The sequence below is a fragment of the Calidris pugnax genome, unplaced genomic scaffold, assembly GCF_001431845.1.
Source record: "Calidris pugnax isolate Ruff unplaced genomic scaffold, ASM143184v1 scaffold41, whole genome shotgun sequence".
Taxonomy (NCBI): Eukaryota; Metazoa; Chordata; class Aves; order Charadriiformes; family Scolopacidae; genus Calidris; species Calidris pugnax.
Genome location: NW_015094509.1, coordinates 27175721 through 27200962, shown reverse-complemented (window position 1 = coordinate 27200962; position 25242 = coordinate 27175721). Strand labels below are relative to the sequence as shown.

Below are 25242 nucleotides of genomic sequence, written 5' to 3'. Positions count from 1 at the left end.
CAATAAAATAAAATTCCTCATCTTTACAAGTTTGGCTTCGATGGCTCTTTCTTCAATTCTGCCGATTTCTGCTCTCACTTGTCCATTGTAAGATTTTCTTCAGTTTTCCAGGAGCACCCAGCGGGGACGGATTCCTGCCCTTAATGAATTTTCGGTGGTGAGTAGAGCGGAGCGGTGGGAGGACACCTCATCCTGAGAGGTCCTTACTCTACGCCAAATTTTGCTCTGTCAAATTGTAATCTAAATGTAAAGGTGCTGCACGGGGTGTGTGGGGTTATTCCTGGGGAGCAGCTCTGAGGAGAAACACCTGGGAGTCCTGGTGGACAATAGGATGACCATGAGGCAGCAATGTGCCCTTGTGGCCAAGAAGGCCAATGGCATCTTGGGGGGCATCAGGAAGAGCGTGACCAGCAGGTGGAGGGAGGTCATCCTGCCCCTCTGCTCTGCCCTGGGGAGGCCCCATCTGGAGCACTGGGTCCAGTTCTGGGCTCCCCAGTTCCAGAAGGACAGGGAACTGCTGGAGAGGGGACATTCAGCCGAAGTCCTCGCTGGGGATTAGTGAGCTGCCAAAATTCACCACAGCCACCTCCAAGGCCTTGATGTGACTCTTTATCAGGGAATGTAGGGATAGGATGAGGGGGAATGGTTTTAAACTGAAAGAGGGGAGGTTTAGATGAGATCTCAGGAAGAAATTCTTTGCTGTGAGGGTGGTGAGACACTGGAACAGGTTGCCCAGAGAAGCTGTGGCTGCCCCATCCCTGGAGGGGTTCAAGGCCAGGCTGGATGGGGCTTGGAGCAACCTGGTCTGGTGGGAGGTGTCCCTGCCCAGGGGGGTTGGAACTGGATGGTCTTTAAGGTCCCTTCCAACCCAAACCATTCTATGATTCCCCCCTGGAGGGATGGCCAGCAAGCGCTGCCCCCCTACGTGACTGACCCAGGCAAGAACCATGGAAAGCCTCTGCGTCAACTGTTGCTTTTCATACAAAACATTTATTTTACAAAGTTGCGTATAAAGTTCCACACAGGGCGGTTACCATTTCTATAGTAAAAAAACCAAAACTATATCCCCAAAACAAAAAACCAACCCCCCAAACAAAAACAAATGAAAAAGCCAGCTCCGTCGCTCACGCGGTAAAAGGGTCGCTCATTCTCAACAAGCCACATCTAAGAGACTTCATGGTGTGGTTTGGTGGAACACCACGGCCACGCTGCAGAGGTGGAGCCCAGGAGAGCAAAAGGTTCCAGCTGTACATATTTATGTTATCTAACCTGTGTTCTTTTTACCACCACAGCCCCAGAACCACACGAGCTCCTGGAATGGCTCATCCTCTGCCCTGTTCCTGTGCCCATGGGGCTTTTCAGGCCACCCCACAGAAGCAGCTGTTTTTACAGAAAGACCTTTTTTTTTAATAGTCTTGGTCCACAGGTAACACCCTGGCACCGTCCCAGAGAAGCCAGGGAGGGTTTGATGGGTTATGGGCTCCCCAAGGAGGCTGAGGACAGCAGACACCATGTAAAACACCTCCCCTCACACCTCTTCTTCTGCTCCGAGGAGAAACACAAAGTGTGGGAGAGGCCTCCCTTGAGTCAGAGACTGAAAAGCTGCCCACCCGTAAGAAAAATTAAATTTGGATACTGATTGTCTGGAGAAGTCACTTGAAATCATCTGAAGCAAGTTCCGCCCTCAGGTTCACCTCGGGCTCTTCTCACCCCACCACGTTGCCGGGGGAGGAATCCCGCTCTTCAACAAGTATCAGGTTCAATTTCTAAACTTCTTAAAGCAAAAGCAGATGGCTCAGTGTATAAATATATCCAGCAGCTGGATTCTCAGTCACAAAAATAACATCCTTTTACACAAGAGAAAATGGATCGACTATGAGGCCGTTCTCCATCGGTCTTAAGATCCAACATCTTCACCAACAGTTTCGTCTTCATCCTCTTCCTCCTCATCCTCTTCATCATCTTCCCCCACTTCTCCATCTCGCTTCTCTTTTTCAAGCATTTTTAGGTATTTGCTAGCCAGGATCTTCTTTGGCAAGATATCTGGAAGGTAAAATTCTTTCTTTTATAGTCTGTTTGAACACTTAGATTGCCTCATTAATACCAGTGCCTCCATACCACTAAGGATATGAAGTAAAACGGAGGCTTTGTTAAAAACATTATTATTTAAGTGAATACTGAATTAGGAATAAGAGGGAACTACCCCCTTACAGCACAAATAACCACAGATAAGGCATGTATTTTACAACTGATTACTGGCAAATTGTCTTTACTATCTGCTCACACACATGATTTATTTGATGTAAACCAGAGCACTCAATTACCCAACTGCTTTGGATTCAACAAGCTGTTTCCATCCTGCAGAAACAGGTTTTCTGCATAAAGGTAAAATATGTGCTTGGGGCAATAATGATGGACCTGAGACAACACAGAGCTGTGTGCTCTGAAAGTACAGCCATGGGGAACTCAGACTGGGCTGGGAATATCTTATTCTCCCCCTACACCCTGTGCCAACGCCTTTTTCCGAGTCAAGCGTTAGAACAAAAATACAGGTATCAGTAAAAAGTGTGTGTGCATCCACACGTGTGTGTAACGTATATATGTAAAAAAAAAAAAGGAATGAGGAGCCATAGGATGAGTCACTCAGAGCAACAGCTTCCAGATTTAAATGTGTAATTTTGGGGCCACGTAACTTCTCAGCCAAAGATGCGCAGCAATCTCGCGTTACGGGCTGGAAGCTTTCAGAGGGAGCTGCTGGAATTCCAGAAGTGCCTCAGGCAACGTGCTGAGAACTCCTGAGCCTCCTGTCATTTTGAAGCACCAGAAAAATCCCCATTCCCAAAGAAATGTTTTCAGTGACGTAGTTGCTGAGTTCCAGTTGAATGCTCTACAGGAGACTAATGACCAGCAGAACTGTGTCCTCACAAAACAATTCAATAAGAGCAAAATTTCCTTTTCCAAATTACACACTGGATTTACCCCCACGCTATAGATACCTGCAAGGAACTGGAAGGTCTCACACTCTTCTGCAGTATGAGACAGGTCACTGTAAGTTAGAGCGTTCTTCTCCTTGCCTCTGCCATGTTTGTAGGAGTACGTAGCCAAATACTGAACAAAAAGTTCCTACAAAATTAAAACACAAGTCAAACTATGAATTCACACATACAGCTGCCAGCAGTTTTCTTTATTCCCTTTTTAAAGGCACAAATGCCACATTTAACTGCACGTATTTGACACTTTGTGGAGAGATGCACTAATTTCAGAAGAGCTGAAGTTCAGGATATAGTTGCCTCTCCTTGGAGAACCGACTGCAGGTTTGGGTTCTGGTACATCACTTAATTTGTGCTGCTTTTCGACACTTCCCACAGCCCAGGAAATGACCCTTGGGATGAGAAAGCAGCAGGGTATCATTTCCACACAGGCTAATTTGTATTAATTGACAGTGGTGGAAATAAGAACCTCCTGCATTGCTCACAGACTCCTGGAGCTCAGCTGGATGGGAAGATGCCCAAACCCTCAGCAAGTTTGCCGATGACACCAAGCAGTGTGGTGTGCTCAACAAGCTGGAGGGAAGGGATGCCATCCAGAGGGACATGGACAGGCTTGAGAGGTGGGCCCGTGTGAACCTCATGGAGTTCAACCAAGCCAAGTGCAAGGTCCTACACGTGGGTCATGGCAATCCCATGCACAAATACTGGCTGGGCTGAGAATTGCTGGAGAGCAGCCCTGAGGAGAAGGACATGGGGGTGTTGGTGAATGAGAAGGTCAACATGAGCTGGCAACATGTGCTCACAGCCCAGAAAGCCACCTGCATCCTGGGCTGCATCAAAGGCAGCGTGGCCAGCAGGGTGAGGGGGGGGGAATTTCGTCCCTCTGTTCCACAGGTCAGACCCGACCTGCGTCCAGATCTGGGACCCCCAACACCAGAAGGCCATGGACATGTTGGAATGGGTCTGGAGGAGGACCACAAAGATGATCCAAGAGCTGGAGCACCCCTGCTGCGAGGACAGGCTGAGAGAGCTGGGGTTGTTCAGCCTGGAGAAGTCTCTAAGGAGACATTACAGCCCCTTCCAGCACCCAAAGGGCCTGCAGGAGAGACAGGGAGGGACTCTTTATCAGGGAGTGGAGCCACAAGATGAGGCGTAACGGTTTTAAGCCCAAAGAGTGTAGGTTTGGGTTAGATATCAGGAAGAAACTCTTTCCTGTGAGGGTGGTGAGACACTGGAACAGGTTGCCCAGAGAAGCTAGGGCTGCTCCATCCCTGGAGGGGTTCAAGGCCAGGCTGGATGGGGCTTGGAGCAACCTGGTCTGGTGGGAGGTGTCCCTGCCCAGGGCAGGGGGGTTGGAACCCGATGATCTCCAAGGTCCCTTCCATCTACCCGTGATTCTACACAGCCCTTTTTCCACAGCGAGAGACCGACGCCTGAAGCTCGATGGCCGCCGAGCGTTGGGCCCTGGCAGCGGGGGAAGTCCCACCGGCCGGGGACGAGCCCGGCACCGACACGGAGGGAGGCGGGAGCCCGGCCCTGAGGCGGCGGCCCCTCAGGGAGGCGCAGGCCCAGGCCCGGCGGGGAAGGGCGCGGGGCCGGCGGAGATGGAAGGGGAAAGGGGAGGCGGTACCGTGGCTTTGGCGGTGAGGAAAAGCGCGTCCTGGTTGATGCTGGAGACCTCCGGGGAGCTCTTCATGATCACGCGGATCCGCGACAGGGGCAGCGACACCAGCCGGTTCTCCCCGCCGCTCGGCCTCGCCGCCATCTTTTCCCCCCCCGAACCCCGGCACCGGCTCCGGCCCTTCCCCCCAGCCCGGCGAAAAATGGGCGGTCGCCGCGGCCCGCCGGGAGCTGTAGTCCCCGGCCGCCATGGGGGGAGGACCGGCGGGACTACAGCTCCCAGCAAGCCGGGCGGAGGGAGGACTACAAGCCCCAGGGCGCTCCTCGCCCTTCTCCCCGCCCTTTCCCGGCGGCGGGGCCACCGCTGTTCCTGAGGTGGAAGGCGGGCGCCGTGAGGAACCGGGATGTCCGGCTGCTGGTACCTCGGGGTAGGGGAGTCTCCTCTCCCTTTCCTCCGTGTTCCCAAAGCGCCGGGAAGGGCCTGAGCGTTCCCCCGGGCCGGCCCGGCCCCGCCGCCTCGAGGGGGGGGTCCCCCGGCCCCGCCGCCTGGGCCTCAGCCTCCGGGGTCTGGGGCGCTTGTTTTTAATAAGAAATAGGCTCATCCCATGCACATCCCAATTACAGCCCACTGGCTACAAAATTATTAACTCGGACTGTAATTACAGGCTGCTAAATACCCCTTTTTGCCGCCCTGGTGCAGCAAGAGAGAACGCCGCCTGGTAGTCCTCACGCTCGCCAAACTGGAAGAGGGGAGATTTAGGTTAGATATCTGGAAGGAATTCTTTGCTGTGAGGGTGGTGAGACACTGGAACAGGTTGCCCAGAGAAGCTGTGGCTGCCCCATCCCTGGAGGGGTTCAAGGCCAGGCTGGATGGGGCTTGGAGCAACCTGATCTGGTGGGAGGTGTCCCTGCCCAGGGCAGGGGGGGTGGAACTTGATGATCTTTAAGGTCCCTTCCAACCCAAACCATTCCCTGTTGGGGTGTGGATGGTACATGTAAACTATTACATGATTATGGGGCTCTGTCTTTATTATTAGCACATTCGTCATGTACAGAGAGTATTTAACCTGTGTGTCTGCTGTGCAGGTACCTTGTAACGTGCTGCTGGATGACCAGTGTCAGCCCAAGGCTGCCGAAGGTGAGGGAGGTTTTGCTGCTGCTGCTGTTGGCTCCATAAGTTTGGTCTGTGCCTCTTGGAGTAAGAGCTGATGTTCTTCCAAAAACGGTGATGCATCTGGAGAATAAGTCTTTTGAAGAGAGGCTGAGGGAGCTGGAGTTCAGCCTGGAGAAAAGGAGGCTGAGGGGAGACCTTATCACTCCCTAAACTCCCTGAAAGGAGGTTGTAGATAGGTAGGGGTCAGTCTCTTCTCCCAAGTCACAGGCAACAGGTCAAGAGGAAATGGCCTCAAGTTGCACCAGGGGAGGTTCAGATTGGATATTAGGAAAAATTTTTACACTGAAAGGGTTATTAAGCCTCGGAACAGGCTGCCCAAGGAAGTGGTCGAGGCACCATCCTGGGAGGTATTTAAAAGACGGGTTGACATAGTGCTTCGTGACATGGTTTAGTGATGGTTTTTTATCAGAGTTAGGTTGATGGTTGGACTTGATGATCTGAAAGGTCCCTTCCAACGTAGACAATTCTATGATTCTGTAGTTTGCATTTCGTTAATGGCTTAATGTGAATAACTTAAGTGAAAAGTTTCCAATATGCTTTACAAACAATACGCCTGATGATTTGTACTGGTAAGAAGGCTGCTAAGGCCTTTGATAGCTACTTAGCATGAGAGGGAAGAACGGGAGGTTTTCCATAGCATGCAATAATAGTTTACATGGAATTAAGGGCAAAAAGGGATGTACCCAAAAAGAATCATATTAAATGGAAAATACAGGGAATTTGTTAACAGAATATTACTTGTTTACATAGAATTTGCCCAATACATAAGGACAATCATAGAATCGTTTTGGTTAGAAAAGACCTTTAAGATCGCCAAGTTCAACCCTTAACTGCCAAGTTACCACTAAGCCAGGTCCCTCAGCACCACATCTTCACGTCTTTTAAGCACTTTCCTACAGATGATAGGGATTTATTATTAATAAAAGAGAGCACCTTGAGCAGTTGTCAGCACCTTTGTGCAAGGGTGGTGCAGTGATGTGTTCACTGGCATCAGTTCCAACGATACGGTATCTGGAGACATCTTTTACTTTAAGCCATTACAGATAATCTCTTCGGCTGCCCAGTTCCTTGGAGGTTACAACTTCTTTGAGGCCATTCTGTGTTAAGTTCTCTGAAGTGAAGCATCGTGTCCTGGGAGCTGTATGGATATCGAGCAGGCTCAGTTTGCTCCTTCAGCCTTATCCTCTTGTGACATCTTGTGGAAAAAATCGACATTACGACAACAGTGATTTTCTTACAGATTCTACTGGGGTCTTTCATTATTTCAATGTACATATAAACCCCCATCAAACTTCCAAGATTTCTGAGGGCATTGAGCTATTTGGATATGGATTTAGGATCCGTATAGATCCCATAGGCTGTAGGGACCTGCCTGTAGTCATTATACTCAGCTGTGGACAACACAGTTTAAGGTGGTCTGGGCAAACCTGGGCTCACTCTTCTCTGGGTCCTATCTCAGCTGTTTCCTCTTTGCTGTGCAGTGCTCCCTGAAAGGCCACGTGTGGGACAACACTGTCTTCTTCAGTACCATGCTGGGCAGAAGATGGCTTTCAGCTGATGGAGAACAGGAGTAGGAGCACAGCAAACTTAAGGCTGCTAACACAGCTCTAGTTTGCGGGAGACAATCAATACATCTGTATAGCATAAGGTGGGTGTGCACACAACTCTGAAAATAACCATGATATTGCAGTATTACTGATATTTAAGAATGTAGCTTTTTAAAAAAATATATTCTGAAATTGTAAAATTAATGTCGTAGCAGTAACGGAATCGAACCTGCTCCTAATTAAAACAAACAAATCCGTAGAGTGGTTCATACTGGAATTATTTCTCTTGAATCAGAACTGGTGTTGTTATTAAGAAATCTTCATTAAACCTGATTGTGAACGCAGGTAAAATAAATCTCTCCTTGGGTCAATTCAAAACAAGAGTTTGCCTAAAAAGCAATATGCCCTGCTCAGGATAGGGAGTGTTTGTACTAATTACAACCTGGAGAGCAGCATCACAGCTCGGGCTCTCCTTTCCTACCGCCCCGGTCTGTGTGAGAGGAGTCCTTTTTGCTGTGCTCTGCAGACCTGAGTAAGAAACTGCTCAGTGCAGCTATTTTTAAGCTCTCTAACTAAATTAGGTCTAATAAAGGAACGACCAGAGATGGTGTTCTTGTCCCACAGTGAAGATTTGTTGTTGCTGACGCTTTTGAGCTTCCCTTTAGTAATCTCTTTTTTTTTTACTTCATTTTATAAATAGGCCTGTACCTGGGCAGGTTGCTCTTATCGTGCTGATTTGCCATCTCTGCTGAGGGTTGGAGCCTCCTTATCTTCTGGTTTGTGCTTCTTGGGCACCTGTGCTTGCTGGCAGAACATGGGGAGCTGAAAAGTCCCAAATTTAGGGTAAATACTACCAAAACATCCGTGTGTTATCTTTTCTTATACTAAAAGCCTAAACACAGCACTGTACCAGCTGCTAGGAAAATCACTAAGGAAAATTAACTCTATTGCAGCCTAAAGGCTTCAGCAAATTTAACTGCTCAGGCTAAGTAAAGCTAAGCAAAGAGCATAAATCACACCATATTATAACCTGAAGTAATTTATTCTATTACTTATTTAAGCTAAACAACTAATATGTCTTAACACTAGCTGCCGGCCGGGGTTAAAGCAGGATACAGGGATAGATAGATGTAGATATATATGCTTTTTCTTGTATATATCTGTGTTATATGTATGTAAATAAAATGAAATTATAGAAGAAGAGTCTGGTTGCTGAACTTTGATTTCCAACTCTCCCCATAGCAGGCAACATCCAAAGAAGTCAGTCTGCAGTACGTCTCTTGTGTTATAGAATCATAGAATGGTTTGGGTTGGAAGGGACCTCAAAGATCACCCAGTTCCAACCCCCCTGCCCTGGGGAGGGACACCTCCCACCAGACCAGGTTGCTCAAAGCTCCATCCAGCCTGGCCTTGAACCCCTCCAGGGATGGGGCAGCCACAGCTTCTCTAGGCAACCTGTTCCAGTGTCTCACCATCCTCACAGGAAATAATTTCTTTCTGGTATCTAATCTAAATCTCCCCTCTTCCAATTTAAAACCGTTACCCCTTGTCCTGTCCCTACCCTTCCTGTAGGCTCCCTTCAGATCTTGGTAGGCTGCTATGAGGTCTCCACGGATCATCACCCCCAAGACCTTCTCAGCAGGGCTGTTCTCCATCCCTTCACCGCCCATCCTGTGCAGATACCAGGGCTTGCCTCGACCACAAGCGCAAGATCCTCCCTTGGCCTTGTTCAACCTCACAAGCCCCAACATGAGGCTCATCATTCTCGGGCTTTTCCAGATTTTTGCCCTTTAACCTATAAAGACCGGTGTCGGGATTTGGAAACGCTGACAGGAGGCTCGCTTCTGGCCGCCGCTACACGTTAGAACCCCCGAAGTTTTCAGTTTTCACACAGAATCACAGAATCTTCTAGGTTGGAAGGGACCTTAAAGATCATCTTGTCCAACCGTCAACCTAACTGACAAAAATAGACACCCGCACAACAAACAAGGAGCATCATCACTAAACCATACCTCCCAGCACGACATCAACCCGTCTTTTGAACACCTCCAGGGATGGTGCCTCAACCACCTCCCTGGGCAGCCCATTCCAATGGCTGAGAACCCTTTCAGTGAAAAAATATTTCCTAATATCCAGCCTGAACCTCCCCTGGCGCAACTTGAGGCCATTTCCTCTTGTCCTGTCGCCTGTGACTTGAGAAAAGAGACCGATCCCCATCTCTCTACACCCTCCTTTCAGGTAGTTGTAGAGAGCAATAAGGTCTCCCCTCAGCCTCCTCTTCTCCAGGCTGAATAACCCCGTTCCCTCAGCCTCTCCTCATAAGACTTACTCTCCAGACCCCTCACCATCTTTGTCGCCCTTCTCTGGACCCGCTCCAGCACCTCGATGTCTTTTTTTATGGTAGGGGGGCCCAAAACTGGACACAGTACTCATGGTGAGGCCTCACCAGTGCCGAGTACAGGGGGACAATCACCTCTCGGGCCCTACTCGCCACGCTGTTCCTGATACAGGCCAGGATGCTGTTGGCATCCCAGCAGCAACCCTGAGGAGACATCGCCTCAGAGAAACCGCCCGCCATTACTGCTCCCCCCCCTTTGCGCACGCGCCGAGCTCCCCCGGCGGGGCGGGCCCGCGCGCCCATTGCCGTCAGTTCCGCCCCGCGCGTCCGGCAGCAGGAGGCGGCGGGGGGCGGTTCCTGTCCCGGCTGTGAGTGCGCCCCCCCAATCCCCGCGTTACCGCCCCCGGGTCCTGTGGCGGCCGCCGCCACCCCCCCCTTCCCTGAGAGGCTCTGCCCTTCCCTCAGCCCCCACGGCCGCTCCCCTGATTCCCCCCAGCTCCTCTCGCCGCCCCTCAGCCCCCTGCCTTCCCCAGCTCTCCGCCCGCCCTGGCGGGACGCGGCCTCCGGCTGAGGCGGCGGGGGCCGGGGGCTGCCTCGCTGGAGTTGGGGAGTTTTGGGGGCGGAAAGGGGCTTTACACCCTCCGGCCTCCCTCCGCCCTGCCGGTAGTTCTGAGGAAATACCCCTCCCTCCTCAAAGGGCTGCTGGGCTGCCACCTGCGCTCCCTGCTTCTCTTTTTTCTTCCTTCTCTCTGGTAAAAGCAAGTTGTGTCGGGCTAAAGGTGTGCTGCCTTGTGGTTTGGTTCTTTAATTTTTTTTTTCTCTTTTTTTTTTTGGTGGTGGTATGTACATTTTATAGCGTCCTGTGGAGCTGGAGTCCACCAAGGGGTCTGTGGTGGATCCGAGAGGTCTGAGGGGAGATGCGAGGGCTTAGGGATGCACATCTTGGACATTAGGAAACAATTCTTCACAGAGAGAGTGGTCGGGCATTGGAATAGGCTGCCCAGGGAGGTGGTTGAGTCACCATCCCTGGCTGTGTTTAAGAACCGTTTAGATGTGGTGTTGGGGGATATGGTGTAGGGGAGAACTTTAGAGTAGGGTGGATGGCTGGACTCGATGATCCCGAGGGTCTCTTCCAGCCTAGATGATTCTGTGATTCTGTGATTTTGTTTCAGAGGCACAGCTGTGTCCAGTAGTCAATTTCAGACAGCTCAGGGGAGAAGGAAGTCTAAATATTTACATATAAAAGCGAAAACATTGCCTGGTCCTTTTTGATGAACCAGCCTTGTGTTTTGAGAAAGTGACGACTTCACTTTTTCTCAAAAATAAGTGTTTTCTGGACCTGGTTTTCCTCTCCCCGGCCATATGTGAGTGCTGACAGCTGTGTAAAGTTTGGTCATTCTGATGGGGGGGGTCTGCTTACATCCCACCTCACGCAGTTTTCTGCGTTTCCCCAAGGAGTGGTGTGGAGATGGACTGGAGAGCCCAAGTCCCAAAGGACATCTCCTCTGAGGTGGTGCCTTAGCAAGCGTTTAATCTGGGGCTGTGGCAGGGAGAAGACTCTGCTGCCCCGTCTGTGAGGTCGGCTTGCGTAGCTGCACGGTGAATGGGTAACTGACTTGCTTGGAAAAACCTAATTTACAGGGTTTTTTTGTTTGTGGCTATACTAATACATGTCTAAGAGCCCTCATTGTGCACCGTGTAACTTCATCAGTAGGCTGCATGATTGAAGATTTAGTAAAATGATGAAAGAAAGTATTAGTATTGTAGCACATATATACAGGATGCAGAAGTATTTAGCATCGTCCTGGTTGGATTCAGCAACAGTGTGTGCTTCTGAATGTTAAAAAATAATATACGTTTTTCTCTTACTAGCCTGCAGTTGGTGCAAAATGAGTGTTCCCGACTACATGCAGTGTGCTGAGGACCATCAGACCCTCCTGGTTGTGGTGCAGCCAATTGGCATTGTACCCGAAGAGAGCTTTTTCAGGATCTACAAGCGGATTTCGGCAGTGAGTCAGGTTAACGTGCGTGACTCCCAGCGTGTGCTGTACATCCGTTACAGGCACCATTATCCCCCAGAGAACAACGAATGGGGGGATTTTCAGACACACCGGAAAGTTGTGGGGCTGATAACTATCACAGACTGTTCTTCCGCAAAGGAATGGCCTCAGACTTTTGAAAAGTTCCATCTTCAGAAGGAAATGTATGGTTCTACTCTCTACGATTCCCGGTTGTTTGTCTTCGGGCTTCAAGGAGAGATTGCGGAGCAGCCCCGCACGGATGTGGCGTTCTATCCCAGTTATGATGAATGTGAAACTGTGGAGAAGAGAATAGAAGATTTTATCGAATCCCTCTTCATAGTCTTGGAGTCTAAGCGGCTTGACAGAGCCACTGATAAGTCTGGAGACAAGATCCCACTCCTCTGCGTTCCCTTTGAGAAGAAGGATTTTGTAGGGCTGGACACAGACAGTAGGTAAGCAGCTATTTTTGTCAGCTCGTGGGTCTTGAAAACATACATGTGGCAATTGCCAGCCTTCATAGTACGCCTGTTAGAAAGGACAAAATGTAATTTGTTAACTGTCTTGTTGTGTACCTCAGTGGTAATTTGAGAGAATTTAATTTGTTAATTAATTTAATACATAAACTCAAACCACATTCAATGTTTTGAGTGAGTTCATATATATATAATTTATGAGGCTAATGAAATAGTAGGAAGGAAAGTTTCGACAGATTCTGCTATAAAGAAACTTTTTGTTGGAAAGCTTCAAATGGTATCTAGATGCAGAGAATTAATAAATTCAATTAACCATGATGAAAAATAATTTTATGTTGTGTGGAGTAGTATTTGACTAACCCTATTTACTGTGGTTTTTTTCCCCCTAAGCCTCTGTCTTTTTCATTCTATGAAACGATGACCATATATTTTGGTGACTAAGTCCAGCATCTTTCCTTGTTTTTTGTTTTTATTTAATTATTTTATATTCTTGACTTGTCTTGTTTTGCTACCATTCACCTCCCCAACTGTTCTCTTTGGTTTTGTGTATGTAATAGTTTGGTTTGGTGTTTGTTTGTTTGCTTTTTTTTTTCTCCACATCACATCTTTCCTTCCTAATCATTCACATGCTCATTTTTTCAGATTTGAGTGTTACATAGTTCTTGGATTAGGGATTAGTAATTCTGGCTCGCTAGCTACGGGCAGGTGGAAAATGTGTTTTGACTCTTCTGTCTGCAGTCAAATCCAAAGGACTTCCCTGTTGTCTTTGGAAGGATAGAGGTGTGGAAGCCCTGTGTGTCCTTCACATCTGTCCTGTATCACTAGGGATGCCAGTGGTGGTTAGTGTGTGAAAAAGATCAAAAAAGACTCAAAAGTATCCAGGCTGGGTGTCTAGAGCTATCCAGGCAGGCTTGGGAAGCTGCCTGATGATGTTAATCAGCTCTGCCTGCATAATTAGCCCTAGCCTTAGAATTTCTGTATAAGAATGTAATATGTTAGAAGAAAATATTCTAAGTTTTTAATTAGTTTGAAGCCCTCCATTAAATTATCTCTGGTTGCTCGAAGGGCCAACAGTACCTTTCTCCCTCGCTCCCCGTCCTCGTTGCTGGTGAATAGAACAAGTTGATCTTGCTTGGACTTGCTTATCCCATGTTGTTCCCTACTTAAGCTGCTCTTTCAGTGCTGTGGTTAATCCCTGCACTATTCAACTTTCATTAGCAGTATAAATTGTTATCTTACTGTTTTTCATGCTCTGCATGGGCGGTAAGTTCTTGTAGACTAGATCAGCCCTTTGAGAATTTCAGCTTCAGTTACTCAGTTTAGATGAATGTTAGTTGAATGCAATCGCCAAGATTTCCTGTTCCAATTAGCTGGGAAAACAACAAGTTTTGGCCATGAATCTCAAAATCGGAATTTATAATGCTGTTCAATTGTGTCTTCTAAATAGTATGCTTCCAAATTGTATTTTGGAAGTCAGTCCCTGACATAAATTACTTATTTATGAGCAGTGGCTGTGTTGTAGCCAGTGGCTAAATATTTCCTGTGAAGCTCTGAACTGGTGAGGAGCTCAAAGGACAGGTAGTGTGTTTGTCCGTATCCAAGAAGATTTTTTTATGCTTTTACATTGAAGAGTTGAAACAGTTTCAGTGTGATGTTTGAATCCTTTGCAAAATGAAAGTTGTATGGCCCTGGATCTGTAAAACCAGGGGTTTATCCAGAGTTAAGCACTGGTTCAGGTACAGAAACCTAGTGGTTTTCCAATAACTCTAGATCAATGGATGTACTTTAAATGTTTGTGGCACTTAACTGCTCAAAGAAAAGGTGTTAAATAGTCTAATCTTTCCTCTTTCAATAGGAAGAAAGTTTTTCAGCTTTTTATTTTGCTGCGGAGTTAGTACTTCTGATTGTTTAAAATTTAGGATTTATATGCAAATAACATAAGCAATCTGAATTAAAAGATATTTATATTCAGTTTAATATTTTGCGTGGCTGAGTAAGGAAATAACTGCTAATGCCTGGATTCTTTTTTTTTTTTTTTTGTAAATATCTTTGAGTTTTGTAACAGAAAGGAGAAATTTACATAATCCCAAGTAAAGATCAGTTGTATTAGAGGAAGGAGTTGTCCTTGACTGAGTTATGACATGTCCATAGCGTACCTGAGTGTCTTGGCACAGGGACCTTTCATGGAGCCTGATGCATCTGCTTCTGTGTTCTACTTTGCAGAGATTCAGGATCATGAAATGTGGTTGAACTAAAATCAGTTTATTAAACTAACCTGCACTTTCAAGCCTAGGTCTTTAGATGTAAAATGGTAATATATTGCATTTTAGTACTTGGGTTGCAATAAAAGGTTTATACTGTAGCATGTTCTCTCTTGCAGTAAAAAATTTCCTAATACTTCCCAAAAGTATTGCGTTAGGTCATAACGGGGAGATATAGGGCTAGAAAGGACCTTCTTTAACTGAGTCCAGTTTCTGTTTTATCCAGGATCCTATGTTGTGTAATTCTCTTCAGGGAGGGGGTAAAGGTTCTCTGAATGCATAGAGCACATATGACAACATCTGGTAGAATAACTTTGGCTACTTTGTTGGTTTTGAGTCTGTCAGCAATAATGAGTTTAAAGAATGAAATAAAAAAATGGTAGTGTTATTAAGAGAGAGAGGCAAATGAAACAGCTTTTTCTAGAATGGGTGGAAATTTCTAAAGGGTTAAAGGCAAAGAATGACCCCTTACTGTCTTTTATATACACCTTCTATCCCTTTTTTAAGTTCTTTTTGTATACAATGTATCCTGACCTCCCAGTCATTGTGCAACTAACTGGTTAAAAAGCACAAATATTCTATATTGAATTGATGGAAGGAAGAGGCACACTCTCTATGCTTATAACAGAGAGTATATGCCTTTGTTTCTCTAGTTGCAGATGTCTGCTTAGGATAAATAAGCATATGTTTTCTTGTAACTCCTAAGTCGAAGTGAAATTTCACTGAGTTTAGCAAGTGGGTTGATACATTGAATGAGAGTATGTTAAGTTGTTACATGGGACATAGTAATTATGGTCATATGATTTGAAGACTAATTGAAGCTGCTGAACTTGTTTTGTATCTTAAAAGAGACTTTTCTCCAAGCAATTTATTATGAAATACTAAGGTTAGTAACTTATGACTAGGACTAGATACACAGAGCTAATCACCTCTGTCACTCAGTTAGTAAGGCTAGCATTAATTTGGTTGTGTAATAATTGCAACGTGATTGGCTTCTTTTAAGACACAGAGTTCATAATTTAGGAAGATGGATTATTATGCTGCATTTCAAATAATTCTCAGAAAAAGTGGAGCTGATCTTTGTCTTTTGGAAGTTTTTTGTAAAACGAGCAGAAGAGACAACGTTCCCAGAGCTCGTACTGAGGTGACAGTATATACAAAAGCACTATATTATTTCTGTAGAGGAATTTTTTTTGGCTGGTAGAAAACCTCATGTATAAAAAATTGAGCGATAAAGTCCTAAGAAGTTTTGGAGAAAGATTGTCCTGTTAACTAGAAGTTGTAGGTCTGGGAGTCTGACCTTGGTTTAATTCCTAGAGCACTCAGCCAATAGGTGATCTTAGCAAATTTGTTAATTTTTCTTTCTGTTTCTTCATCTCTAAATTAGGTAAAATATTTACATGGTCACAGAGCTGCTGAGGATAATTGGAAAAGTTTCTGAAACCAGTTGAACTTGATAGTTGTAGATGTTGGGAGGCTGATTGGAAGGAATGGAAATGCAGATTTTCATGGTGATACAAAGGTCCTACAAACTTGAAACTAGGAAACATACTTGCCAGAAATACCAGAAATCCCATTTGTTTAATCTTTCTATTTTATTTCCGTTTTCAGCTCAAAAAAAGCCCAAACACTTACTCGTGTATGATTATAAACCTGCTTGGATAAGCTCATTTTAATGTTGTTTGCATCAGTTTGTGTCTTAGGTTCTTTCTTTTTTAATACCAGTAAGGCATTCCTTTAATACCACTGAGTGATGTGAAAGTAGGGCTCTATTTATAGTTATATCTTTCTCTACACAGCATCGTAGATGGGATTTATTCACTGATTTATCAAAGTTTATGGTATCTCAGTATGTGTATGTGGGTGTTAATTTTCTTTCTGTTCTCTGTCTTTCTAATTTTTGTTTTGTTCCTTTCTTTTTTTTTTGCCCCCCTTCTTCTCTCATACTGCCCTGTGAGTTTGTTGTTGGGTCTAAAAAGGTAGGCTGTGATTGCGTATATTTAAAAATAGTTAGCTTTCTTCCATGTACTGCCTTTCCACTCCGCCTTCATTGCATATTTTAGTGTTGCTTTTTCTATTTATTTTTCAGTACACACAAAAATAATTGCTGCCTGGAGCCTTACTACTGTGGTTGACCCCTTTTGGTGCATTTAGCAATTATATTTGGTAGCAATGCTGAATTTTTTTGTAGGGCACACATAATTTGCTTAGGTGGCTGCTGGCCTCTGGAATTTGCTTTATTTTTTTAAACTCCAAAGCCATGAAGCTGTTGCTGCCTGTGTTTGGTTTCCAAATTCAAACGTTCTGGCAGTCGATCAAATGCCGTAGCTGTGTCTTATAAGTCTGGATAATGTTATGATTGGTGATATCTATAGTTCTGCATGCTCATGGGAATTGGCAGAATTTGATGGAAATTTCTGTTGAAGCATTTTGCATGAATACTTTTGCAAATTCATTTTGCATGTTTCTTCTTTTTAAATTTAGCCACTTTTGAAATGTTGAGGATCCAGAAATTCCTTCAAACCTGTTGCTGGATGGTTTGTAGCGAAAATAAATTCTGTCTTGAAATACAATGTTGTTGCTCTGAATTTTCCATAAAATTGTCCTGGGATCCTAGAAAAGAGTTGAGGATGAAAGGGTCAAGTGTGTATCCTATACAACAAATGAGGTAGAAATGGAAATGGGGTAGCGTAGTGCTTTTGGGTTCCTGGAACAGGTTTGTTGTCTTCCAGTTTGAAGTAGTAGTTGTGGTCACTGATGGTGATGATCATGGTTATTATTCTGAAGAGAATATGAAGAGTGTGTTAGGTACCAAATTAAAGCAACTAACTTGATAGAATAAGATTTTAAACTAGTTTTGTAGCCAACAGTGTGCGTACGTGTGTTGAGGAGAGGACCTTCTGAAGAAGAGTTTGGATGACTGATGCTATGGAGTATTCCACGTGTGTTCCTGCATTATGTGGCATTGCCTTCCCCAAGGATATTTCTGAGTGGGTCACACTCCAGAAAGGGTTTATGATGGGTGTTTGGGTGTGTCTTTGAGGCTCAATGATTTAAATAATCTTCTAGAGGACAAATAAATAGAAACAGCTCTTAGCAGTAGGGTACTACAAGGAGTAGACCTAGAAAAAGGTTGTCATCTTATCTTGGAAAAAGTGGCAGTTAATTTATGTGGACTTCTGTCATCATGTAGATCAGGATTAAGCAGTAGAGAGCCAAAATAATTAAACAGTCTTTTAATAAAAAAATAAATTAGGAGATATCTATATGCTTCTCACTTTAAGCTTTGTGGTCAGATTCTTCAGGTAAAGCTCTGAAGGAAAACTAGGTATTAAAATGAATAAACATAAGTTTATGCTGATACAGATATATATGCATGTATGATTTTTTCCATTAAATTTGCACCCCAGTATGCATTGAAGAAGCCATCAGTCACTTAGATATGCTTTTAATGACCTGACATTGTAGTTATTAACTCTTTTTCAAAACAAGCTTCCCAAATACAAAGTAAATTACGTTTTGGTGTCTGTGGAGAGCGGGTTTCATTTCAATGAAATCTTTGCCTTTTGTCTTTGTGGACACACATGCAGTAGTGACGGGGGCTGAGGAAAGCCTGAATTCATTGTATTTAATTGTGAGTGCTAAATTTAGACACACTTTATACATTTGTACAGTGCAAGCTTACTCTATAATTAGTGAGAACATGTTTTCCAGGAGGATGGTGAAGGCTTGCAGGGACTGTAGGAGATAGATCTTGTCGTGGCACCACATTTCAGACCCTAAAAGTAGGTGGAATGAATTCAGTCGTTGAATAATTAATAGCAAAGTTCTTCATCACCAGGAATAAATTATCTGCTTGTTTATAAATAAAGAGAGTTTCAATAAGAGAATTGTTTTGTACGAACAAAGTTTATTGATGTTTAAGTGAATAAATGCATTCAGATTTCGCATATACTGACATATACATCAATCTTCAGCAAACTTAGGTTTTGGTTAGGAAGAGCTGTTGGTGAGGCAGTATGACTGAAAGATTCCTCTATTGATTTAGGAGTCTGGCACTATCTCTTTTCCTTTTGCTGTAGGACTCATATTTATGAACTTAATCGTATGCAATCTGGAAAAAATACTTAAAAACTCTGGAGAATGGATGTTACCCTGTGGTGTGGTTTGGGGTATTTTTTGGTGGTGTGGTTTTTTATTTTCATTTTTTAAGTTGTTAGGTTCAGGTATGCCGGGTAATCTTTTTTAAGATATTCTGTTGGTCTAAGTTTAATTGAAAAAGTAGATCTACTCAAAGGTAAAATCATAGAATTGTGAGAGTCAATCTGAGCTTGTTCTTTGCATTTTTGGAACCCCCTTTTAACCAGATTCTTTGAAGATACTTCACGTATACAATAAAGAATGACATCCCCTGACTTAATAATGAGCTTCTAGATGTGATTAAGAGTGAAAAAGCATAGTGTCTATGGAAAGGCATCCCAACACCCATGCAGGACTACAAGAACCTTGCTTTGGAGGTTCTCAAGATGCAATAATCTCGTCTAGGCTCCTTTTCCCAAGAGAGGTTGAGCAAGATGATCTTTTGAGGTTCCTTACAACCTGGGCTAGTCTCTGATTCTGTTTTATTTCACGTGACAAGGGTATTAAAGCACTCTGAAGTGCAGTCTTTTTGGTTTTATGTGACTCTGTGTAAATACTCTGTAGCCAAAATACATGATGCATTGCTTTTTTTCAATATATCCTCACATTGTTGGTTCTTTTGCGTATTACGCTTGTGATGTTTGCTCAGAGAAAGAGGGTAAATAATGTTGATGTGCTACTAAGGAGGAAAGAAAATCGGCTTTAGATGTTCATTACCTCAAATAAGCATTTCCTGTAAATAACTGTAAATTGTACCTTTTATTTTGCAGGCACTATAAGAAGCGTTGCCAAGGCCGGATGCGGAAACACGTTGGTGACCTGTGTTTACAAGCTGGCATGTTGCAAGATTCCTTGGTGCATTATCACATGGCAGTGGAGCTTCTGCGGTCCGTGAATGACTTTCTGTGGCTTGGAGGTACTATTGATGGCAGTGAATCAAATAATTAGTTGCTAAAACCAAGTAAATCAAATGATTTTCTATAACTTTTATTCTGTATTATGAAAAATATTTTGGTGGCCAAAATCTGAATATCAGGTGTGACTAAGAATTAAGTCAAAATAAAAATTAGTTAATAAGGCACAAGAAATAAATGTGTTTCAGAAAACTTGCAACATAAAATGTATTATTGTAGTAAAGCATGTACTTAAAAAAAAATTGCATGTGACTTTTTAATCCTTCTCTGGAAGGTATTTATTTTTCAGTGGATGGTATGGATGTTTCAAAAATCTGTCTGGAGGTTTCTACTATGGACTGTTAGCAAAAGATTTTTGCCTTTACATCTGCCAAAGCCACAAGTGTTTAACTTCCACTAGCACAACTTCCTTTCTGTCATGTTAGTTCCTAGGCTTCACTTTTTTCCTGACTTTTCTTTCCTCCTTTCCTTTCCTTTTTTTTCCATCCTGTTTTTTTCTCTTTATGGGATATACATACAAGTGATCTTTGACTACAGTTTCTGCTTATCAGTTTCATACCCTTTAAGGAAAATTGTTGTCTCCCAGTTCTGCTTTTAGCTTTCTCATTCTCCTTGGAAACCCCCTGAGCTTCCTAATGGCCCTGTATGTTACGTATTATGAAAACCATAACATCTTCTGACTTTCCACTTCTTTCCTTCTACTCTTTCAAAAGGTTAAACGGTTCAGGATTTTTCAAGCAGGAAAGGAGAGCTTTTGACTTCTGCAGGGCATGAAAATATTTTAAAGCTCATCTGTTGGACTACCAAATTATTCTTTTAGACACAGAATAATTTGGATTGGAAGTGAGCTCTGGAAGTCCCCATCCAGTTAAATGGGGTTGCTCAGGGACCTGTCCTGTTGAGTTTTAGATATATTTATGGATGAAAGTTCTACAGTCTGAGCAACCTCTTCTATTGTTTTGCTGGTCATAGTTTGAAAAAAACCCGACAGCAAACCACAAATTGATCCTACATTAAAGCAGAATTTCCTGTGTCAGCTTGCATTTACCCTCATCCACTCCCCACACCTCTGAGAGGCATCTGACTCCATCTCTTCTTCCCACTGGGTCTTTAAAAGCAGTGATAGGATCTCCCCTTCCCCTCTAGTTCTTTAAGGCTGAACAAACCCAGTTGTTTCCATTTCTCATATGCCACGGGCTTCAGCACCCTGACCATTTTGATGGCCTTCCACTGGACTTGCTTCAGGATATTAAATGTCTCTCTACTACTGGGGAGCTCAAAGCCAGACACGTTGCTCCAAATGTGGTGTCTCAGAGCAGAATAGATGCACCCTTTGAGGGTGGCAGAGCCCTGGAAGAGGCTGCCCAGAGAGGTGGGGGAGTCTCCATCTCTGGACACGTTTCAAAACCCACCTGGACACGTTCCTGTGCAACCTGCTCTGGGTGGACCTGCTTTGGCAGGGGGTTGGACTAGATGATCTCCAGAGGTCCCTTCCAACCCCATAGCATTCTGTGATTTGTGCAAGGTTCAAGTAAGTGCTTCCTATGTCTGTCTTCCTCTGCTGTGGCTACTGTGTACTCCTACAAACTCTGCTTGTAGTCTTGGGGACCTTTTTATCTGTAAAAACAGATAAAAAGGACTTTTATTGGAGTTTTCCATGACCTTTGTCACTAGATCTCCAATTTGAGGCATACTTTATGTTTCTGTAAATAATCTTTACTACATGATACTTTTTTTTATGCAGGTATCTCTGCTAATTTGTGCAGGTATCTCTGCTAATCTGTTGGTTTCTTTCTTGACAGCTGCTCTGGAGGGGTTATGCTCAGCATCAGTCATCTATCACTATCCGGGTGGTACTGGAGGTAAAGTTGGATCTCGCAGGGCACAAGGAGGTTCTCTTTCCACTGAGGCAGGCAACAGGCACAGACCGGGTAAGGATGGGATGTTTTTACTCTGTTTGTCACCACTGAACATCTGAAAACTTCCTCCCTGCTTCCTAACTCTGTAAAATTCTATCGATGATTGCATAAACTGAAGGAGGTGGGGTGGGAAGGGAGAATTGTCTTTTTTTTAAGATTTTTACATTAATGACTTATCTACTGTTTTGGTGTCAGTGTTGAAGCGTGTGCTTTGCATAGAGTTGCAAAGCTTTTGATCTCTTCATCTGATTATTAATAGTGTCTGTATTAGAATTTTGCTGGAGGAGATGCAGACAGTTTTCATAAGGTACATATGATGTGGCAGAGCTGCCCATCTTCAGCAGAATAAGTTAGGTACATTTTTTCAGAGGTGTTTTGCTATTTTAAAGTCAACATTTAATAAATAGATTTGGCTAACTGAATACCAATATAACAACATATTTTTTAAGATTTAGTGTACTTTTTCTAAACTCTCAGATTGTATAACTAATATGATGATTGTATTAACGTTGGCATGGTAGATGTTCTTTGAGAAATGGCCTCCTTAAATTATTCTGGGAGTTATTAGGAGAGTAACAGAGAGGAAAAAAAAAAATATATATATATAAAATTAAGTCTGTGGTTCACCTGCATCTGGAATATTGCACACCATTTAAGTTTCCCAGCTCGAAAGGGTGTTGGGTGTTCCCCTGTCTCCCAGTTTTCTGCTGAAAAGAGGTTGCAGAAGGGCCACAAAGATGATCTTGATATAGTTTCTTTACAAAGAATAACTTCAAACTCTAAGGTTTGGCAAGAGAGACAGTTGAGGAGAAATGTGAGAGAGCTCTATAATATGGTGAATGTTGTGGAAGAGGATGGATAGGGATGAGAGGTTCTTTTGACAGAAGAACTAGAGGACATCAAATACAGCTAGCAAATGGAAAAGAAAATGAAAGCAATTATTTTTTATCCAATTTATAGGTATGATGTGGAACTCCTTGTTTAGGAGTTACTGAACCTGGTAGTGTGATAGAGGTGAGGCTGACACAACTCCAAGTCCCCAGTTGTAAGGCTGAGGATGCAGTCCCTATAGGTGTACACACAACGTATATACACACAGCCAGAAAACACAGCGCTCATAGACACAGACAGCACCAGCACTCTGATTCTCCTTCCCTCTCTGGCTGATCAGGATGAAAGCCTTTTTAGTAGCATGGGTCCATCCAGTAGCTGGCTTCAGTCACTCAGTCTGTCCAGTAGCCAGCTGCTGGGTTGCCAGGTCTGACCAGTTACTGGCACCTGGACCCACAAGCCTCTGAGACCCAGTACCATTCCAGTTGTTAGTACTTAGACCAATGTGCATTCCCCTTATCCCTCTGCTTTTCCCTAAACTGCTTTCATGCCTCCTTTTCCCTGCCTTTGGTTCAGAGAATCACATGGGCTTGGAAGGGACCTCTGGAGATCATCTAGTCCGACCCCCCAGTGTTCATCCCCTACACATTCTATAAGAAACCTTGTACAATCCCAAGATGTTCCTTCCCCACATCCTGTAATAAGTCCCATATCCCTGTAGGCAGTGACCCCCTACAGTGTGTCTGTAAGGTGAATCAGAGCTGCTCAGGGTGACTGATCCTGATGGGTTTCACCCCCAGACAGCTCTGTTGGTTCTGATAAAGTTCCTGGGGTTCACCTGACTGACACTGTTTCTCTGTGCTCTTTTGTGTTTGTGGAGATGAGCCCTTAACTGCATAACTTCTTGCCACACGGTGTTAAGGGTCCTGAAAGCTTCTATGGCTTCCAGGAGAGGCTGGCTTGGGTAGTGGGAGAAAAATATATTGATTATTATAAGTTAGACAGGGCTTTGTTCTAAGCCAGCACAGCTGTTTCTGTGCATATACTGGGGTTCTTCTGCAGGACTGAAACAAATAGAAGCTGGGTTTAGGTGCTGGTGTAAGTACTCTTGTGTGCAAAGTGATCAAAATGAATTAATCTTAAAAAAAACAAACCCAAAATCTCCCATCTTTATTAATCTATAAATCACATCTCAATAAACACTTGCTTTGTATTACGTTTATTGCAAACTGTCGATTGACACTGGATAATTGTGATAGTAAAATTCCCTTATTTCAGGAAAGAATACTAATTTTTCATATAATATCTAGTCATTAAAATCTGTGCATTTGGTCCCGTGACCAAACATTTATAGTATGACCAGTGTTTTGTGTTGGCTGTTATGGTATAATTTCACAAGGTTATTAACTTTTGTCCACTTTTCAAGGAATATTTAACAGTAGGTGTTGCAATCCGTTCATTTATAATGGGTACTCCTCCTTACTAAATAAGGTAACAAATAAGTCAGTGCTATCAGAATAACTGAATGACAAATATTTTGGGTAGATTTTTGCTGCTTTTGTGTAGAAATTCTCTTGTAATTCAAAGTCCTGTCACTGTTAGCAGTTGACCACACTAACAAGTTTGCCATACTGGAAATGTTTTAATTTCATGTGATAGTCCTTTGTAAAATCCTATGCACCAAACATTTATGTGAAGAAAAGCCAATCATAGGGGTTTTTTATCATCTCTTCCAGATAAAAATGTTACTTTCTGGTCCTTTAGATATTTTTCCCTAACTCTAGTTGTGATCTCTTTGTGTTTTGAGGTCTGAGCTGCAGAACTCTGTCTCCCCAACAGCTGTTGGCGTGATGTCTTTTTCCTACAAGGTTTTCTGAAAGTTTCTTCTCAATTCCTTTATTTGACTCCGCAGTGCCTTTCATTTAGAATCTTTTCAAATTGCACCTTTGTTTATCATCTACTTTGTTATAATTAATTTTGTGAGGACGGTATTTAATGTGGGGTACAAATTCCAGTGCATCTTTCTGTAGGATAAGGCCAGAAACAAAAGGAGGTTCTAAATTCTGTGCAAATCAAGAGATTCCGTACTTAGAACTGACATTCCAACTCTTGAGACATATAGATGTGAGAGATACCTTTATTGTTTCCTGATGTGCCTGGAACCTCACCTCTTCTTGTGCCTGTACTTCAGCCTTGGGGTTTGCTGGTGTTGCCTTTGTGCCCAGAATCGATCAAGAGAAACACCTTCTTCTTGAATCTCGTGTGACTTCCACCAGTTGGCATTTTTAGGCTACAGCACAGGATCTGTCTGCTTTATTTAAAAACATATCTGAAGACAGAATCATTAATGTCATCTCTCTTTGTATAATATAGAGCACAAGCTTAAGAGGGCAGTGTTAAAGAGGTTTTTTTGGGTGTTTTTTTTTTCCCCACTAAGCAGTATTGAAATATATTTCATACCTGTCTATAACCACTAGAATATTGCCTGGTATTTTTGTTGGTGCACCCTTCAACTTCTTTTGAAACTCTGTTGATAGGAATAGTTCATTCAGAAGGGAATTTAATGATAACGTAGTGTTTAAATTATTTGTCTGATGGAAGGAGACATGGAATCTTGCCTGCTCCAAGGACAGGTTTCTTCCTTGGTCGTTGCCAGGAGCCCTTGGACTCCAGTGTTTTGCTGATTGTGTGAAGGGAACTTTGATATTTTAAAGAAGTGGGACTTGTCACATTCCTAAACCCTTTTGTTTGTAGGGGGAGAGCTCTAGGCTGTGTCCCCTTCAATGGCTGGATTCCCCTCTGGAGCCTTCAGTGTAGAAGATTTTGAGTTGCTTGGCCAGGAACCTGGCCATGGTCTGTTGACTGTGGGATTTTTGTGTTGAATAAGTTGAGTTTAGATTGCTTTATGTTGAGCTTACTAGCTGTTTTGGGTTTTTCCTATTGTGTTTGATTTGTTTAAAGTGCAAAGCTCTTAATTTTGTCACCTGACTTAATTCTTTCCTCAAGCCAAGTGA

General features: G+C 43.8%; 2 protein-coding genes and 1 long non-coding RNA gene across 6 annotated transcripts in view; 2 read left to right on the top strand and 1 right to left on the bottom strand.

Annotated features, from left to right (window-relative positions):
• Nucleotides 1-970: 970 nt before the first annotated feature.
• Nucleotides 971-4776, bottom strand: LOC106902073 (chromatin accessibility complex protein 1-like). Its single transcript, XM_014965246.1, has 3 exons — nt 4621-4776; nt 2997-3123; nt 971-2043 (listed from the first exon to the last, which is right to left on the bottom strand). The coding sequence occupies exons 1-3, from the start codon at nt 4753-4755 to the stop codon at nt 1898-1900; spliced, it is 408 nt and encodes a 135-aa protein (XP_014820732.1). The 5' UTR covers nt 4756-4776; the 3' UTR covers nt 971-1897.
• A 209-nt stretch (nt 4777-4985) lies between these two features.
• LOC106902130 lies at nt 4986-7371 on the top strand. The gene is made up of 3 exons (XR_001414436.1): nt 4986-5038; nt 5697-5748; nt 7266-7371. It is a non-coding gene; the product is annotated as an uncharacterized LOC106902130 (long non-coding RNA).
• Nucleotides 7372-9992: 2621 nt separating this feature from the next.
• TRAPPC9 (trafficking protein particle complex 9) overlaps nt 9993-25242 on the top strand; it is a 494648-nt gene continuing 479398 nt past the window's right edge. For 2 of the 4 annotated variants that reach the window (XM_014965614.1, XM_014965611.1), the window contains exons 1-4: nt 9993-10037; nt 11542-12142; nt 19335-19480; nt 21281-21409. In XM_014965614.1, coding sequence (XP_014821100.1) covers nt 11559-12142; nt 19335-19480; nt 21281-21409 — 859 coding nt within the window. In that variant the 5' untranslated portion in view covers nt 9993-10037; nt 11542-11558. Of the gene's footprint in view, nt 10038-10121; nt 10449-11541; nt 12143-19334; nt 19481-21280; nt 21410-25242 lie in introns of those variants that run through there. The other 2 variants (XM_014965613.1, XM_014965612.1) reach the window with 2 other exon arrangements.